This window comes from Manis javanica, chromosome 5, assembly GCF_040802235.1.
Source record: "Manis javanica isolate MJ-LG chromosome 5, MJ_LKY, whole genome shotgun sequence".
Taxonomy (NCBI): domain Eukaryota; kingdom Metazoa; phylum Chordata; class Mammalia; order Pholidota; family Manidae; genus Manis; species Manis javanica.
In genome coordinates this window covers 169,222,931-169,240,418 of record NC_133160.1, presented here as the reverse complement: position 1 = coordinate 169,240,418, position 17,488 = coordinate 169,222,931, and the positions used below count along the sequence as shown (strand labels likewise).

Below are 17,488 nucleotides of genomic sequence, written 5' to 3'. Positions count from 1 at the left end.
GCCTTCCAGGCCCCAGGAAGCGAGTGGGCATGGAAGGACCTCTGTGCCCTTCAGATGGGGAGGCCAGTTGCCAGCTCTGATCAGCCCGCATCCCGGGCGGCCCTGCCTGGCTCCTGACCCCAGTCTGAGCCTCACAGCAGCTGCCCTGGGCCCAGGGAGGGGAGGCCTCGGCCCTGTGGGCATCTCACATTCCCCACAGCGTGGGTGTTTGTAAACCAGACATGCTCCCCATCCCCAGTGTTGAGTCCCCCAGGCAGGACAGGTGTGGGCATTGCCAGCTCCCCAGGCGGGTCTGTGGCCTCCAGTGACCCTCTGTGCTGCAGACGCTGGGAGTGACCACCTAATAGGGTGATGTTAGAGCCACTCCAGACAGCCCGGTTGGGGGCAGAGGTCACAGGGAGAGGTCACCAGAGGGAGGGCACCTCCAGTTGCCACTGGCTGTCCCTGGGGGAGGGTGAGAATCTACCTTCTGTTGCCTGGCATGGTGCCTGACCCCGTGGATGCCTGTGTGGGAGTGAAGGGGGGTTCTGGGGGGCCACAGGCAGGTCCCCACCTCGTTGTCTGCTGAGCCAGAAAGACCTGACAGGATTGCTGCCCTGGCTCGGGAGGCCAGGTTCACCCCAACTGGTGACCCCCAAGGTCTCTTCAAGGCGCCGGACAGCAGCCCACCTGGGGTCTGCAATTCTGGTCAAGAGTGCAGGGCACCAGGGACACTGCAGAGATGAGCCGCGGGGCCTGCCCAGGAGGACCCTGTGGCTTGCAGGGAGCAGACTGCAGCACAGCTCAGAGGGATGCACTGGCAGGAGGGAGGGGCTGGGGATGGCTTCCTGGAGGAGGCAGCACTCAAGTCTCGAATTTGCTCACAGGGAGTGGAAGGCCATTGGGGAAGAGGGAACAGCACAGCAGAAGGCTCTGAGGTGCGGAAGGGTGATTGATGTGGCTGTAGCTTGGTGTTGAGGGCGGAGGTGGAGGTTCAGGGTTAATGAGTCCTCTGAGGGTTCCCTGGGGTGTCATGTGAGAGTCCAGCATGGGGGTACAGGGCCTGGGGGTGGGGTCAGGGGAGACCAGTGTGCGGGCTGCTGGGGCCGGGCCCCTGGGCGAGAGGCGGTGGTGCACACTGTGCCAGTGGATGGTAAGGGCTGGATTCTGCCCTTAGGGAACCCAAGAAAGGATGGGCTGGGCTGTGCACACTCAGGGGTGAGCCCAGTGGCAGGCTCCCCACACACCATGACCACAGGCACTTCAAGCCTTCAAGAAAATATCACACCCTGTTCTGGAAGCAAAACAGGTGTGACATGGCCCGGAAGGTCCCCTGAAACGTGGCCAGGCTGGTCCTCCTCTCTGTGAAGGGCAGGGCCGTGCGAAGCCCTGAGTCACCCCCGCCTGAGCTCATCACCCCGGACCACAGAGTGGGGCACCACAGCACCCCTCTACTGAGCAGTGGGGCAAATGGGAAAAGACATAGATGGACCCCAGGGCTTCCTTAAGGCCAGGGGCAGGGCAAGGGTGTTCCACAGGCCTCACCCAGGCGGCCCAGGAGGCTCAGGCGCCAGCAGGTGGCATCACAGTGCACTGAAGTCAATGGACGATGGGGCCCTGGGCACATGGCCTGTCCTGTTGCTCAGGCCTCCTCTGTACCCCGCAGCCTCCCATCCCCTCCTTCCCTGCCCCCTTCCCACATGCACTCTGCCCCCTCTCTCCATCTCTGTCCCCCCGCCCACTCCTCTCCCAGGTGCACACCGCCCACCTTGCCCCCCAGCCCCCTGAACACCTGCCCCTACCTTCTCCCGCCTCTTCCCTGCCTGCTGTCCCCTTATGGCCCAGAGACTCTCTGGTACCCACAGGGCAGCCTCACTTCCTCACCCGCAGTGAGTCTGGGCTCCCTGCCTCCCTCCCCTCCTCCCTCCCAGCCCTGCTTCCCCTAAGGGACAGGAAATGGGAGGCAGAACCACCGGACACATCTGGGCCCCCCAGGGGAACTGTTCCTCTCTGTCACCTCTGGGCCGTGTGGGCGTCAGTGTGACAACGAACAGGCCACAGTCGTCCCTGAGCGTCTGCTCCTTGCTGCCCAGGGTAACGGGTCAAGCCCTATTCCCTGCAGCCCCATACCTTGGGGACACTGGCAGCGGGTGGTGGAGTGGCCCTTCTTGCCCCCCAGCCTCGGTGGCAGTGCTGACTTGGCCCAGCCCACAGCTCCGTCCTCCAGCCTGGTCCTTATAAAGCCACGTACCGGGCTGGGGCAGGGGCTGGGCCGGGGAGCCTCCTGGGCTGCCTTCCCTGGCTCTGAGTGGGCTCTGGGCGGCTCCCCCTGGGCCTGGCGCTGGGGTGTGTGTCCTCCACCAGGACAGCTCTGGGTCTCTGAGGTTGTTGTCTGCTCCCTCCTTTCTGCGGCCTGGTCTTAGTTCTGAGCTGCAGGTAATGGTATAGGGCCATTCAGGGGTCATGACCTCACTGAGGGTCACATGCTGGGCTGGCTCCTGTTGGCTGCAGTGACCTGACACCTGGGCCCCATGGGGCAGCCCTGTGAGGACCAGGCTTGGGTTCCGGTGACTTCAAGGTGCCAGATGTCTGGTTCTGGGGCGTTTTCAGGCCCAGCCAACTCCCTGCTCCCTGCCTGGGGGTCACACTGTGGTGTGGTCTCATGGGTCATAACTTTGGGGACATTAGAGCCAACTCTGTTCTCCAGGATAAGCTGACCTTGGAGGAGAGAAGGGGCTTCTCTTGGAAGGTGGGACGGTGGGTGCTCTCCCCACAGCCCCCAGCAGCCTACCATGTGCCACCACAGTGTCATTTAGTTGTCTCAACAACAAATGGCTCTATTCACAGTAATGAAGGTTTTAAAGGCAGAATTTCAGAGAAGAAAAGATTAGAGGCAGAAAGTACATCAAAATTCTCCACCTACCCTGCCTTCTCCTCCAGAGATTAGACAACTTCCTTAAAAAGGTAGAACAGTTGACTATGCCCCCTCCCCCAGGTCCCACCCCACCACCCTCCCCAGACAACTCCAGAGAAGCCCCTACATTCATCCCTGGTCTGTCCCATCGGTGTGGTGTGCGGGATAGCTGGGCAAGGCTGTTCCACTCTTCACTGACTTCTGTGGTGGCTGTTTCTTTGTAGGACCCTCCTGTTAGATGCAAACACCCATCCATCCATCCATCCACCCATCCATCCATCCATCCAGCCAGCCAGCCAGCCAGCCACCCATCTATCTACCCACCCATCCACCCATCCATCCACCTACCCACCCATCCACCTACCCACCCATCCATCTACCCAGCCAGCCATCCAGCCAGCACTTAGCAAGCACCTCCTGGGGCAGCTGCCTTCTGAACCTGCAGGCCTGGCAGGAATAATAGAAGGTTCTGGCCCTCCAGCCTATCCCATGTACAGAGCATTTCCTGTGTTCTCACTGTGTGCCAGGAGGGGAAGTCTGTGCACACTTGCACCTGAATAGTGTGCAAAGAGTGTTCATTCATTCACTCAGCTCCTCGGGGAGCAGGGCTGGTCCGGCTGACTCAGGGGCCTTCCTTCTGTCAGCTGTGGAGTTCACAGCCAGAGTTTATAGCCCAGCAAGTTCTGTGGTTATTTCCGCTTTGTTTTCCCTCTGCTGTTGCGTCGTCTCTGAAAGTCCAGGGCCGTGTCTCCTAGACTAAAGGAAAAGTGCAGGAGAATATTTTTACGATGTTTGGGGCAGAGCATTAAAGGGGTCTTATCTCCTGGCCTCGAAGTATGCGTATAGATGGCAGCTGGGATGTGAGGGAGGACAAGGGGCCCCGCGAGAGAGGTGGAACCCAGGCACCATGGCACCACGTCTCCTCCTGCAGGCCCCCTTCCCGGGGACCACCGGCCTGCAGATTCCAGGGAGGAGGCAGGCTGCTCTCACCCGTGTCCCCCTCCTTCCCCTCCCCAACACCTGACGCCTCCCTTCTTTGCCAGCGTCATCATGACTGGCGCCTACAACAACTTCTTCCGCATGTTTGACCGGAACACCAAGCGGGACGTGACCCTGGAGGCCTCGAGGGAGAGCAGCAAGCCGCGGGCTGTGCTCAAGCCGCGGCGCGTGTGCATGGGGGGGAAGCGCCGGCGGGATGACATCAGCGTGGACAGCTTGGACTTCACCAAGAAGATCCTGCACACGGCCTGGCACCCAGCCGAGAACATCATCGCCATTGCGGCCACCAACAACCTGTACATCTTCCAGGACAAGGTGAACTCCGAGATGCACTAGGGGTGCGCAGAGCCCACCCCTTGAGGCAGCCTTCTGCGACTGTCCAGACACAACCGCCCGACGGCAGTGCCAGGAGCGGGAGCAAGGACAACCCCAGGAGTGGCCCTGTGGGCAGCCGGTAACTTTGGCCCCGTTCCTCTGCAGTGTCCCTAAGCCAGACCGCCTTTTCTTGGTAATTGTCTCAAAACAGGACAAAGAAGGATTCACAGCCACAAGTCACAAAACAGACGTGACTGTCTGCCTTGAAGTTCAGTTCATTCATTCCCTGACTTTCTGGCGTGCAGTCTTTACCGCGTTAAGATTTTTACATCTCTGGGTTAATTTTTCACTCCAGCCGTTCCTTTTGGGGAAGCTGGCATCCCGGGAGCCCTTCCTCTCATGAGCCTCACTGGCCTCCGATTGGGGCTCTGGGGGTAGACAATGAAGGTCAAACAAGCCAGCCAGGGATTCTTTTGGTTATAAATGGAGCAGTTTTCCCAGTCTCAGAGCTGAGGGTCTCCCCTTTGCTTTTTGGATCGTGAATTTGTGCTGAGAATCTGTGATGCAAGCTCCCCTTTGGGGTTCTTTTAATGCCTTTCAATCCCCAAGGTCCATTAGTTCCCTGAGAGGAAAGAGGGTCCTGCGATCCATGCGTGCGCGTGTGCGCGCGCACGTGTGTGCGCAGCAGTTACTCCCCCGATTTAACCAACCTATGCCGGGCATGGTGCTGGGCCCTTAGGTGCACTGATTTAACTCTTCCTCTGCGGGGCGCCCCTGTCATCCTTCAGCAGTCTTTGAGCCCCTTGTGGGAACTTATACTGGCTCCTTCGCAAGCTTTCTGAATCCTCACGTGATCCTGTGATGTGGTGTCCGTTCATTTCCTCCATAAACACCAACTGCTCACTGAGTGCCAGGCTCTGAGCCAGAAGCCAGGGATTAAAAGGTGAAGAATTGGTCATCCCCCTTGTACACCCGAGGAAACTGAGGCCCCCAAAGGAGAAACAGTTTGTCCAAGGCGGGCACCAAACAAGCGGTGAAGTCAGGAATCCCCGCCTGGTCTTTGCACAAGGTGCTTTCCGATTTACCACGTGATGGCTCCTATTAAAGCGACATTCCAGCCTGGAAGGTTCTGGAGATGCCTCCACCTTGTGAAGCAGGATGAAGCAGGTGGGTTGATAATGGGGAGAACCAAGACACAGAACCGAGAATAGAGAAGACCCGTGGTGGCTCCCTGCTCTGTCTGCTACCTTCAGGAGCTCGGCTTTCTCCCCCACTTTGCTCCACCCTCCACCTGCACCCTAGCTCCTTCGCCAGATGCACTGGACTGCCTTCAGAAGAAGATTGCATGTTATGACCATTTTAGGATACATTTTCGTGAATGACCCACAGTTCTCAGAGGACACTTCCTGAGGGCCACAGAGAATGCAGTGTTTCCCAGCAGTGCCTCCTGCTGTCAAGGCAGCTCTGCCCACCCTGCCTGCCATGCCCACCTGTCCCTGCCCTTGGAATTGCAGCAGAACCACATGGCTTTGCATTTTGCTTCAGAAAACAGGGTGCAGAGGCCCTACAGAATCCAACATTTTTTTACAAGATGTAACCTGACCCGGGAAATAGACCCACCCAATATTTTTCTCAGAGGATAACGGTATACTTTTGTGTGTGTCAAAGCACAAAACGCACGTGCACTCACTTCCCGCCGGCCACAAGGTATTTACATAAGGTAATGGGTCCATCGCTTTTTTTTCCCCTAATCAACATGAATGAAGAATGTTTGTTTATATATCACTGTAAAATCCAGGTGGCCCGGACAGTATTATATGTATATATCTATTCTAATGAAAATTAATCACAGGTGGGTTCCTTTTTTCCCTTTGTAAAGAGGTTCGAGAATGTGTTAAATTGTATAGAAATCTTGTTGAAGCCAAAATCCAGCTCTGAGGGCCTTACACAATTACTCAGATATTTGGCACAATCCATTTCCCTTTGTGATTCAGATGCTGAGAAGACACGTGCATTTGCAGTGAGAGGTTATTGTCAGATCATAGGCTGAACATTTACCATCTACAAAGTACAAATCCTACACTGTATTCCAAAGGAGAGCTTAAGCCGGTTCCTGGTTCCTTACTTCTGTTTTAAACTTGGGATACCAAACCAAAAAGGAAAGAAAGAAAGAAACGGATCATCTCAGAAGAAAGGTAGGACTTCGGATTCTGGGAGAATACTGATGTCCAAAGCAAATTGTGAATAATAAAATGTGTGTTCAGGAAAGAGTTGGAGTGGCGTGGGGCGGAACTAGCAATGGCAGAAGGGCCAGTAACACAGTCACAGAATTTGCTTCCTTACTCTGTTTAAATTTTCCGCTCTTCTTGAATGTACGAGCGTTCACACAGTCATTGTGAAATTGTTGGGTTGTTTGTGTTTTCATTTGAATACTCTCTGAAGACTGAGCTCCTGGGGGTGCTGGGTAGGTGGTGGTAGAGTAGACAGCCTGATCACGTTGGACTCTAACTCATAGGTGCATTCTTGTTTTCTTTGGTCTCACAAATTATCCAACTGTTGAATAAAATTATAAATATGTTAATACCAGCTTTTTCCAATAAAATGACAAATGTTACATTGAAATCGAGGCTCTGAATGCTGTTTTTTTCAATGAGGCCAACCCTGGGGCAGTGGGTACCCTCCGGAAGCCATATGGCGGGTGGATCAGGGTGCCCACGGGCCCTGGGAAGCCTAGGTTACCTCAAGGCTTTGCTGCCTAATTCCTCAAGCAACTTCTAAGGTTTGTGATCTCTGATTTCATCACTGGGGAGATGGAGCCAATAATCCTGACCTCGTAGTTTCGGGGCTTGGGGGAGGGGTGGGGTTAAGCTGGATAATGCCTGCAAAGCCCAGTGCCTGGCACATAAGCCTGCAATAAATGATGGTTGTCTTGTTTTATTTTGTTTTGAGGCAGGTGAGCATAGCCCACCATGATTTCCAAATTTCTCTCACTCTCCCATCTTTTTTCACCTTCACATCCAACATGAGAATATGGTACAGAGGAAATTGAGGTTCAGAGAGGTTCAGGAATTAGCCCAAGATCACACAGCTAGCGCATATTGTAGCCACATTTCGAGCTTGGCCTGGCTAACTCCTACAATGCTCCCCAGCAGCACCACCTCGGTGTCCTGCAGACCAGGAGACTGCTGGGGAAAGAGGCCTCGGGGCTTCTGGTTAGTTCTGGAAGCCAGAGAGGCCCTGCCCCGCCCGCTGCAGTGGTTGAGAAGCTGGATGACATGCACACCCCATGTGTCCCTGCAGCCCTGTTGGGATCCCCGGCTTTGCTGTTCCACTTTCAAGAGGGTGTTGTGCACTTCAGGCCCAGCAGGAGGAAGGCAGGAAGGCCTGCTGGCAGGACTTGTGTTGGCTAAATTCTCGATGAACCACACAGCCCCCAGGACACAGCATAAAGGAGGGGAAAGCCGTTTCCTGGCTACGTGACCTTGGACACGGGGCTAACCTCTCTGAACTGCATGTGTAAACAGAGGACACCACCACTCCTAAGTGCTGTTGGGGTGACTAATGAGGCAATAAAAATACTTCATTGAGCCTCATGGTACCACTTTGAGGGGACTGCACATGTATTATCTTGTTCAGGCTTCATGTAGCCCTTTTACTGGGGAAAGGTGGGGGGTGCCATTATTTTACCCATTTGATACATGGAGAAATTGAGGCTTAAAGTAAGATTGAATAATTTAACTTGTGCCCAAATTCCTACAACTAGTAAGTGGTAGAGTCTGGAATCAAACTCAGGTGTGGAAAACTCGAGGCACATGTAGGTTCTCGGAGGTCACGGCTGCCACAGCCTCAGCCTCACAAAATCCAGCATCGACCGGCATCGACTGGCCACCACCTCGGACTGTGCAGGTGTGATTAAGGTGACGGTTCTTGAGATGGGAGATTGTCCTGGGTCAGTGAGGTGGGACCAATCTACCTCCTGTCCTTGAAAGCAGACAGCCTCCGCTGGCTGTATACAGGGGGAGGAAACAAGGGAGAAAGGGCTGGGGGCACGTGAGACAAGGACGAGACCTGCTGTGGTCCGCTTTGAAGGGGCCACAGGCCAGGGAATGGGGGTGGCCTCCAGAAGCTAGAAAAGGCAAAGAAATGGAGTTCCCCTGGAAGGAACGCCGCCTTGCCCACACCTGGGTTTCAGCGCAGTGAGACCCAGCTGGCCTACTGGAGGACGGTATGTGTGTTGTTAAGCCACGAAGTGTGGTGATTTGCTGCAGCACCCCTAGGGGACGGTACACTCAGGTGCCTTCATTCTGATCTCACAGCCACCCCTTTGAGTGGGGATTCCTGCCCCCCCGTCACAGATGAGGACCCTCAGAGATGTCCCAGCACTTGCCTAAAGTTGCACAGCACATAAGGAGGCAGCAGAGGCTGCCTGTCTTGAGGGTGGCCGGGGGACTCTGCTGTGGAGCTCCCGGCAGTACTTGGGGCTTGTAGCCAGATGGTGGCAGGGAGGGATGCGCTGGGGCTCCTAGAGGGCCAGGGACTTGTGGGGAGCCGGGTCTCCGGGCGGCGCTGCCAGGCCAGCTTGGTCTAGGTCTGCACACAGTGAAGGGCCCCTACTCTGTGCCAGGCCCTGGGCTCAGAGCTGTGGAAACACAAGCCTACAGAAGACAGCATTCGAGGGGGCCACGTGAAATTCTGCTCAAACTGCACGTCCTTCCCCAGGCCTCTCCCAACTGCAGACTGCCATCTGCTCCGATGAAAACATGATTGTCACAGCCCAGCCCATCTGTCTCCCGCCTTGCAATCTCCAAGGCTCTTGGTACCTGCTGGCATACATCCATGAACTGTGGCCTGGCATGCAGGGCCCTTGGTGATCTGCCCCACTGCCCGCCAGCATCCTTCCCCTCTGCCCTCCGAGTCATTGTGTGGACAGTGGGCCCTGCTGAGCCCTACACTGCACCAGACACTGTGCTGGGAGTTGTGTGCGCATCACTGCATCCCAACCACACAATCGCCTAAGAGAGAGCTGTGATTGTCCCCATTTTATAAATCAGAAAACAGGTACCAAGACTTGTCTGAGGCCACAGGCTTGGGAGTAATGGAGCCAGTGTCTAAGCCTAGAGGGCATGTCCCTGAATGGGGGCCTGGACTTTCCAGCCACCTGAAGCACCTCAGGTCCCTGCTTGTTGGGTGTCTCTGGGCCACTGATCACGCCCTTCCCCTACCTGGAGCTAAGTCCCCATCCGTGACCCTTCCCCTCTAGAGACTCCCGAATTAGAGCCTAGCACGTTGCCTCACCCCGGACCCCGGGCTGGTCAGGACCCCTCTGGCTTCACAGCCTTGGGCTCCTCTCCCTCACAGCACTGGCCCCCGGCACCAAAAAGTTGGGGACCACCTTCCACTCACTGCCATGTCCCCAGTGCCCAGCACAGGCCTAGCACTATGGTCCCCAAGGACCATTTGCCGAGTGAAGCATCATATTTCAACTAAATACTGGGTCCTGTGCAGGGGCCCAGAGAATCCTGTTAACACTGCAGACCAAACCCACATATTTACTGCTCTCACTCCCCAAAGCCCACTGAAGTGACAATAAAGGGAGAAAACTCATGAACCTATGAGGGCAAAGAGAATAGGAATGGGGACAACAGCCTTCACTTTTGGAAGCAAGAAAACAGAGAGGTGAGTGGTGAATGGCTCAGAGATGAAAGAAGAGCCCAGGCCAGCAGTGGGGGCATCTAGAAGCAAATGGGTTTCCATTACGATCCCCATAAAGGCTCCAGACACACTGGGGGCCTTTGAGGGCAGATTGTGCAGATGGGAAACAAAACAGGGTTTTATGCAAGTTGGCATCAGTTAGTGGCCCTCCCCACTCCTCTGGTCCAGAGGAGGAGCTTGAGACGGGATATCCGTGAGAATGGGTCATACCCATCTCTCTCCTCTCCAGGTAGAAGATTAAAGACTTCCTCACGGGAGACCGACCAGCCTAAGAGAAAAGACCTGGACGCTGGTGTCTGGAAGTCCCCCAGGTACAGCGTGGCTGGTCATCTTCCCGGGACGCTGACATTTGACAAGTGTCCTCCTACCGCCACATGCCCACAAAGCCTCTGGATAGCTTTACGGCGCTTTGTACTGAGATATACGCAGATTGCCAGACATTTGAGGACTTGTTACCAAAAAGACCAAGATAAAAACAGGCAAACAAAGAAGAAAGAAGAAAAGGAACTGGAACCTTCAGATACAGTGTAAAAATGGAAGGAAGTTTTAAAAAATCTATTTCATTCCATGTTAATTATATGTTACATATTATAAATTATATACATTATAAAATAATAGAAATATATTATTTAATGGTATCATATTTAAAATACATTAAAATTTAACAAATATCTGCATAGAGATGAGAGACTATATGAAACATAAGAAAAGAAAATACTCAACAAAAAACTACTACGGAAATTAGAAGCAGAATTTCTGCAATAAAAATTTCTGCAAAGATTGGAAGATAGAATTGTGGATTTTTTCCCAAAAAGTAGAACAAAAATAGCTAAGAGAACATTGGAGAAAATAGAGGATAAAAATAGTCTAAAAAGTCTCAATAGGCAAATTCAAGGAGCTCAAAAGGCAAGAGCAGAGAAAAAGATGGAAAAGAAATTATTGAAGAAAAAAATTTCTGATCATGAAGAATAAAAATTTCCAGATTAAAAGAAACCGAAGTATTTAGCACAATGGATGGAATAACACCCATTTCAAGGGCCACACCTGTGTAAAATCAGAACACAAGGGATAATGACAATATCACGAAAGATTTGCTTGGAGAAATCAGAGTATCATTAGGCTTCTTGATAGCAATGAGGAAAGCTAGAAAATAAGCAGCTTTCAAGTTCTGAGAACAAATTATTCTGCAAGTTCTATACTCAGCCAAACTATCAATTATACATCAGAGGAGACAATACATTGTTACACACACAAAGTCTTATATCAATTGGCTTTCACTAGTAAGAACAGACTAGTAGTTGTGTAACTCCAAAACTTAGTGACTAACGAGACAATGAGCATTTGCTATTTCTTACAAAATTCTGTGGGTCACCTGGGAGGCACACCAAAGCTGGGTGGTGTGGAATAGGCTCACTCCCGTGTTTGGGGGTTGGCCTGATGTCAGATGGGGTGACACATGTCACCACTGTGTGTCTCACTATCCAGCTGGTTATCCCAGCCTATTGCGACCGTTCCAGGATTCCCAAGAGCAGCAAGATAGGGCAAAACCCCAAGGCACAAGCACTTTTCAAGTCTCTGCTTGTGTCCCATTGGCTAAACTAAGGCACACAGCAAAGTCCAGGGGAATGGCAGTGATGGTGGAGATCCCAGGACCACAGCTATGTAAACAGAGACGTGGAATTTGGCAAATGGAAATTTCTATTGAAACATGTTTATGGGGGGTAAAAAGCAGAAACTGAGAGATTATCTGGTACTTTTGATATACTGAGAAGACTTTTCTACTTTTGGCAGATGAATTAGTGATCAATATGGAAAAGACAAGACAAACAAAAAACACTAGATAATTAAGTCCAGAGTAAAAGTTTTACTACAAAGAAATTGTAATCTTAGTTCCCTACACAGTTCAGCTGTGAATACTGTCATATAGTGTAAAAATGTAAACATGTAAGAGGAAAGCTAATTTACCAAAACCCTGTAAGATAATCATCCTAGGAAGATGGGGTGTGTGTTAATGTCTGGCTGGGGGAAGGGGTCAGAGGGAAGGGACAAAAGCTAAGTCTTTGTCTTCTGTGGCATCAGCGGATGTCCTTCAAGCCTCAAAGATCACAAATGGCAAGTGAGCATCTGTTCAGAAACAGGGAGGTTCTCAGCAGAAGAAACGGTAGAAAGGGTTGCAAGCAGTTGCCTCAGAGGCGCAGTAATTGGACGTGAGAATAACAGAATAGGGAGCAATGATGTTAATAGTTTTAAAACATAAACATTTCTATTTTACAAGGAAAGAAAACAGATCTGCCAAGTGCACCCTGAGGGGTGGGGTGGGGTGAGGTGGGGTGGGAGGAAAGGGCTCAGGGCTGGCAGACCCTGGGCTGGTGGGGAGATGGAGATGCCCTTGAACCGAAGGGGTCCTGGCAGCCTGAGCGGGGGGAGGGGGGGGTGAGGGACCATGCCTCCGCCCTGTGACACTGTGTCTGGTACTGACTAAGGGCTCCCTGCTTCCCCACTTCCCCAAGGAAAGGAGCTCGCTTCAGCCATGCCCCGCAGGGGGCACTTAAGGACTGTAGTGTGGCTGCCATCTCGGAAGAACAGATGGGGAGCAGAGGTTGTCTCCAAGCCCACATAGGTGGCTGGAGGCCATGCGGGCTTCTCCATGGGGCTGGTCACAGCATGGCCACCTCACCCAGAGTGGTCCGTCTAGGAGAGACCATCCCAGCTGCTTGGTACAAACTAATGTCAGAAGTGCTATCCTCTACTGGTCACATAGCCCGGTCCTGGCACCATGGGGGAAGGAGCTGCGGGAGGGGTGGGGATCACTGGGGGCCGGCTCTGTTTATGAAGCTGGGACAGTAACATTGACCACGGGAGGTTCTTGAGGCTCAAGCTCACATCCTCAAAGCAGCTGTCACCGCGTCTGGCACATGGTCAGTGGTCTGCCGAGACCTAGTCAGCCATCTCCCCCTGGCTCTGGGCTCAGTGCCCTCCCCTGGCGGGGAGCTCTTGCAGCCTTGCAGAGACTGGGAGGCAGTGGACGACCTGACCCCTCCCCGCTGGTCTTGCCCAGGTCAGCTCCTGCTTGCCTTCCTGGGCAGTGGCCCTCAGCCTCAGGCACACACTAGCCTCACCTGGGAGTTTTCCTAAACCCCAGGGTCAGGCCGTGGGCATCACGCGGGCTTCAGCAAAGCTCTGCAGGGGCCTCCACCACCCTAAGGAGACAGGTTATTCTGTGAATTCAGTAGGACTAAAGGGCCTTTCTAGAGAACTGTTTGCCAGAAAAGCAGATTATCTGTGTAGGTGGAGGAAAGCTAAAAACAGTGTGACAGGTTGGTTGATTTTTGCCACTTCTGAAAGGAAGAGCAGGGCACCCCAATCTTTCGCTTTTTTCGCCCACACTTTTCTTCAGAGTTACACTGCAGAAGTTCAACCTGAAACTTTGGCAAAGGTTTACCAGCTTCAGGAGTGGTTTCCTAGCAACACAGAAGCTTTTAGAGCTTGAAATAATTGCTCCAGTCCTGAGTGATTCATTTCATGTCTTTTTTTAAAAAACAAAGCCCCATTATCTCCACCTGGAGACTGTTAGAATTCCAGCATGGGGCCCACACAGTCGGATGACATGATGAATTTCAGGGAGGGACTGAAACTGCAAGAGGCGGCAATAGGAGGAGGAGGATGAAAGTAAAAACGAAAACTGAAAGTAAAAATGAAAATCCATTATTAAAATTATGCCAAAAAAAAGCCCAAACATGCAAAACACATGGGGATGTTTGGAGCAGCGACTTACTCATTCAATACATTTGCAAAGCCTGTGAGAGGGGCAAATGACTATCTCATACATAACTGTGCTAAATAAGCACTAACCTCACCACGGAAGGACCACCGTTCATTTTTGCAAATCCGCTGAATCATTCATACAATCAACAAATATTTTCCAAGCACCCACTGTGTGAGCAGCACCCAAGGCTACATGGCTCCGAGCAGGAGCGGAGCCCAGCTGCAGGGATTCAAATCCTGGCTGTGACGGTCTCCCTGGATCTGGGGGACGTTACCTCCCCTTGTTGCATCTCAGGATTCTCATCTACGAACTGTGGAGAATGGTTGTGCCTAGTGGGCTAAACAAGAATGTGCTTGCAGAGGTGGTCCGCACAGAGCCTGGGGCCCCCAGAAGCCCATTCGTGACCTTATTGCTTTTTCCTCTTTCTGTGACCAAAATAGCAGCTTGGTCCCCCCATCCCTGGGTGCGATAGGGGACGGTCTGTGGTTTGTGTGCAAAAGGTAAAGACTCTGGGGAGCTTTTTGTCCCAAGATTTTATTAAAAAGAATGTGTTTGCATACTCTTTTAAGAATATCCTTACCTATCTTTTGAGTCCTTTCTAAAAGTGACTCTGGTATATGTTTTCTCTATTCATTCATTTTGTATATAATTTATACTCCCATCCTGCCCTTATATCCAGAAAGGGTTTGAGGCCCCTGAGAATTTCCTACTTTCAAGAGCACTTGTTGTCAGAACACAGAGCCCTTCGGTCCCCTTACACAAGTCCCCTTAGAGACCTTCCCCATCGCTCACCAGCACTGTTATAAATGTGCGCTTCCGTTTCAACTACAAAGAACCTTAAACTTACATGGAGCCAGGAGGAAACTACAGGGCACAGGGCCAGCGGTGGCTTGAATTCCAGTTCCCTCAAGGCGAAGCTGTGTGAGCTGGGCAAGACCACAGACGCCTCTGGACTTATTTCATCTTTGTATGAGTTTCCTGTGGCTGCTGTAATAAACTACTACAAATTTAGTGGCCTAAAACAACACAAACTTATTGGCTTACTGTTCTGGAGGTCAGAAGTCTGAAACGGGTCTCCCTGAGCTGAAATCAAGGTGTGGGCAGGGCTGGCTCCTCCTGGAGGCTGGCCTTTCCTGGTTTCTAGAGGTGCGCACGTTCCTGGACTCCTGACCCCTCCCGCACCTTCAGGGCCAGCTGTCCCGCATCTCGGTCTCCCGCACCCTGCCCCTCCTGCTTCTCCTGTGTGTGGGGCCTTGTGATGATACTGGGCCCACCTGGGTAACCCGAAATCATCTCCCCCAGTTCAAAATCCTTAACTCATGTGCAAAGCCCCTTTTGCATTCTTTAGGGGATTAAGACATGGGCATCTTTGGGGGCTGTTATTCCACCTGCTGCATCTTCAAAACACAAATGTCTTATCCGGCAACAGCTGCCATGAGGATTAAAGGGGAAAATGCATGGTCAGCATCCAGCACACAGTAGGTACTCCACGAATGTGGGTAAATTGGGCACAAACAGCGGAAGTGCCCGTGGTAGGAGATCACAGCACTGTTCTCTATCTGGCATTTTGTTGGGCTGATGGCCCATCTGCCCAGGACACATCACCCCACCAACATGGGGGCCACTCTCCACTCTCTTCATTGCTGCATCCCTTATGCCTGAGAACAGCAAAGCATGCAGTAGGTGCTCAGTATTTGTTGAACGAATGAATTTTAATTTTTTCACTATGGAAAAGCAGACGGGTCGCCATGGAGACCATGCCAATGAAAGCATGCTCTCCTAGGGCTTCTCAATGGGATTGCATCTGGAACCGAAGGCTGGTGCCTATTGAACCCCAAGCCCCCAGCATGCTGACCAGGAGTTGGGATGATTAAAGGACTCCAAAAAGGCAGATTCAAGAAAGACCAGGTATGGTTTTGCGGGCAACCTTGAAAGAGATGACTGTGGAAATTTGTGTTTTTTGCCACTTGGGAGAGCAGTCACATGACAGGCAATCAGGACACAGGACGGAACTGAAAAGCGGAGAAGAGCACTAGAGTGATTGACACCGAGCTTACAGGTCTTCAGCAGCACATCCGCGGGAGGCTTTCTGATGCCGCGTCTCGCACCCCGGAGGCCACTGCAGGGCCTCTGGAGTGGCCCTCTGGGGCGCCTGGAGGAGGGGGTCTCAGCTGTGGTTCGGAAACTCCAGCGCCAAACCGTCTCCAGGCTTCAAAATGACGCCACCCAGTTGGGTGTTCCCTGAGCAGCTCAAACGTGGGGCTGCATCACGTTAGTCTCGTGAGGTCCCGGCGCTCAGTCCTGGAGGGTGCAGGCCAGCAGGCGCTGGGATGCCGGGCTGTCTGTGGCCAGCGCAGCTCCTCCTGGCAGCTCTGACGGACAGCCCCTCTGGGCAGTGTTCCAGAGAGGGAATAGGAGACCCAGGAAAACAGTGGGTTTCTTACTGCTCGATGAGAAGGTCAGGCTCTGGTTCCCGGCCCAGAATGCCATCTCCTAGCCCCGTGACCTTGGGCAAGGCCTGCCTCGTGAACCTTTAACAAGTCTCATATGTGACACGGGCCGAGGGCAGCATGTGAGGCCTGTGTGCAAGCACAAAATGACCTCATGTAAATTAAGTCCAGACCCACAGCCCAGCTCTGAAACCTGAGTCTGTCCCGCCGCACAGAGGACAGGGTTCAGCTCCTGGAGTCAGGACCTCCACAAAACCCCCAGGAGACAACACCTGGTCCTGGGCCAGACAGGCAGGGCCCTGTTTATCAACAGGAAGGGAGGGCAGCAAACACAGCAGGAGCCCGGGGGCTGCAGGGCCGAGGGCATTCTGATGTTTACAGCCCCACGGCAGCAGTCCAAAGGCAGGCTGCAGAACCGGGCAGCCCACTGCCGGCCAGTTCTGCGGGGAGGGGGTGGGGAGAAGCCTTTGTCCCTCTTATGAGGCTTGAGGGCCCTGGCTTCAGAGCCAGGAGGGGCTTTCAGCCGCCTGCGGGACAGAGGCCTAATTCCAACCTGGCCCCTGGACTGAAGGCTCTGTGCCCTGGCATCCTGGGCCAGGCCTGAGGCCTTCGCATGGGCACCTGATGCTGAGCTGGCTTCTACCCTCGCCAACTCCTCCCCTAGCTATCAAAATGGGGCAACCCCCAGGTCTGCCCAGAGGCTCCCGGGCCCCACCTGGGTTGGAAGCCCTCCCCTGCTGTGCCTTCCTACATCCAAACGCAGGAGGGCACATCTGGCACTGAACTGGGGCTGCCGTCATGGGATTTTCCTGTGGGGGTGGAACCTGGGTTTGACTCAAACCGTGGACTCACAGCATCTGCTCAGCATCACACTGAAATAAATATTTGTTCGTGGGCGGCAACAAATGCATTCAAGCCTCATTAGTTAAGTTAAATAAGGAATGTTTTAGATGGTAAGTCAGGTACTGGCCAAGCACTTTGGATCTGGAGGCGTGGCGAACTGAACTGATTGAGCCCACGATGCAGGAAGGCTGGGCTGTGTCCTGGGGCGCGAGGGGTGCTGCAGAGCAGCAGGCCCAGGCCTTGGTTTGGAGAAGCCAGTCCAATCAGTTCCAACCTAACCGTGATCGTTTCCATAAAGCTTAAGTTTTTGAAAAGCTACAGGGGACTTTACAAGCCATCTGGTGAGAGATTGTCTAAAGGTACAAGGCTTGGAAAGGTGAACTTGCCTGAGGTCACACACTGGGACCGCACAGATGTGGGATTCAAACCAGGCAGTCAGGCTGACCTGAGTTGCACAAATATTTGTGATTATGCACACTTCTCCCCTAGTAAGACTTGAATGGCCAGCTT

General features: G+C 53.0%; 1 protein-coding gene across 2 annotated transcripts in view; it reads left to right on the top strand.

Moving 5' to 3' along the window:
- The window catches only part of PPP2R2C (protein phosphatase 2 regulatory subunit Bgamma), a 135,500-nt gene extending 128,751 nt beyond the window's left edge, over positions 1-6,749 (top strand). For both annotated transcript variants that reach the window (XM_017680504.3, XM_017680505.3), the window contains exon 9: positions 3,937-6,749. In XM_017680504.3, coding sequence (XP_017535993.1) covers positions 3,937-4,228 — 292 coding nt within the window. In that variant the 3' untranslated portion in view covers positions 4,229-6,749. The remainder of the gene's footprint in view (positions 1-3,936) is intronic.
- The last annotated feature ends 10,739 nt before the right edge of the window (positions 6,750-17,488 follow it).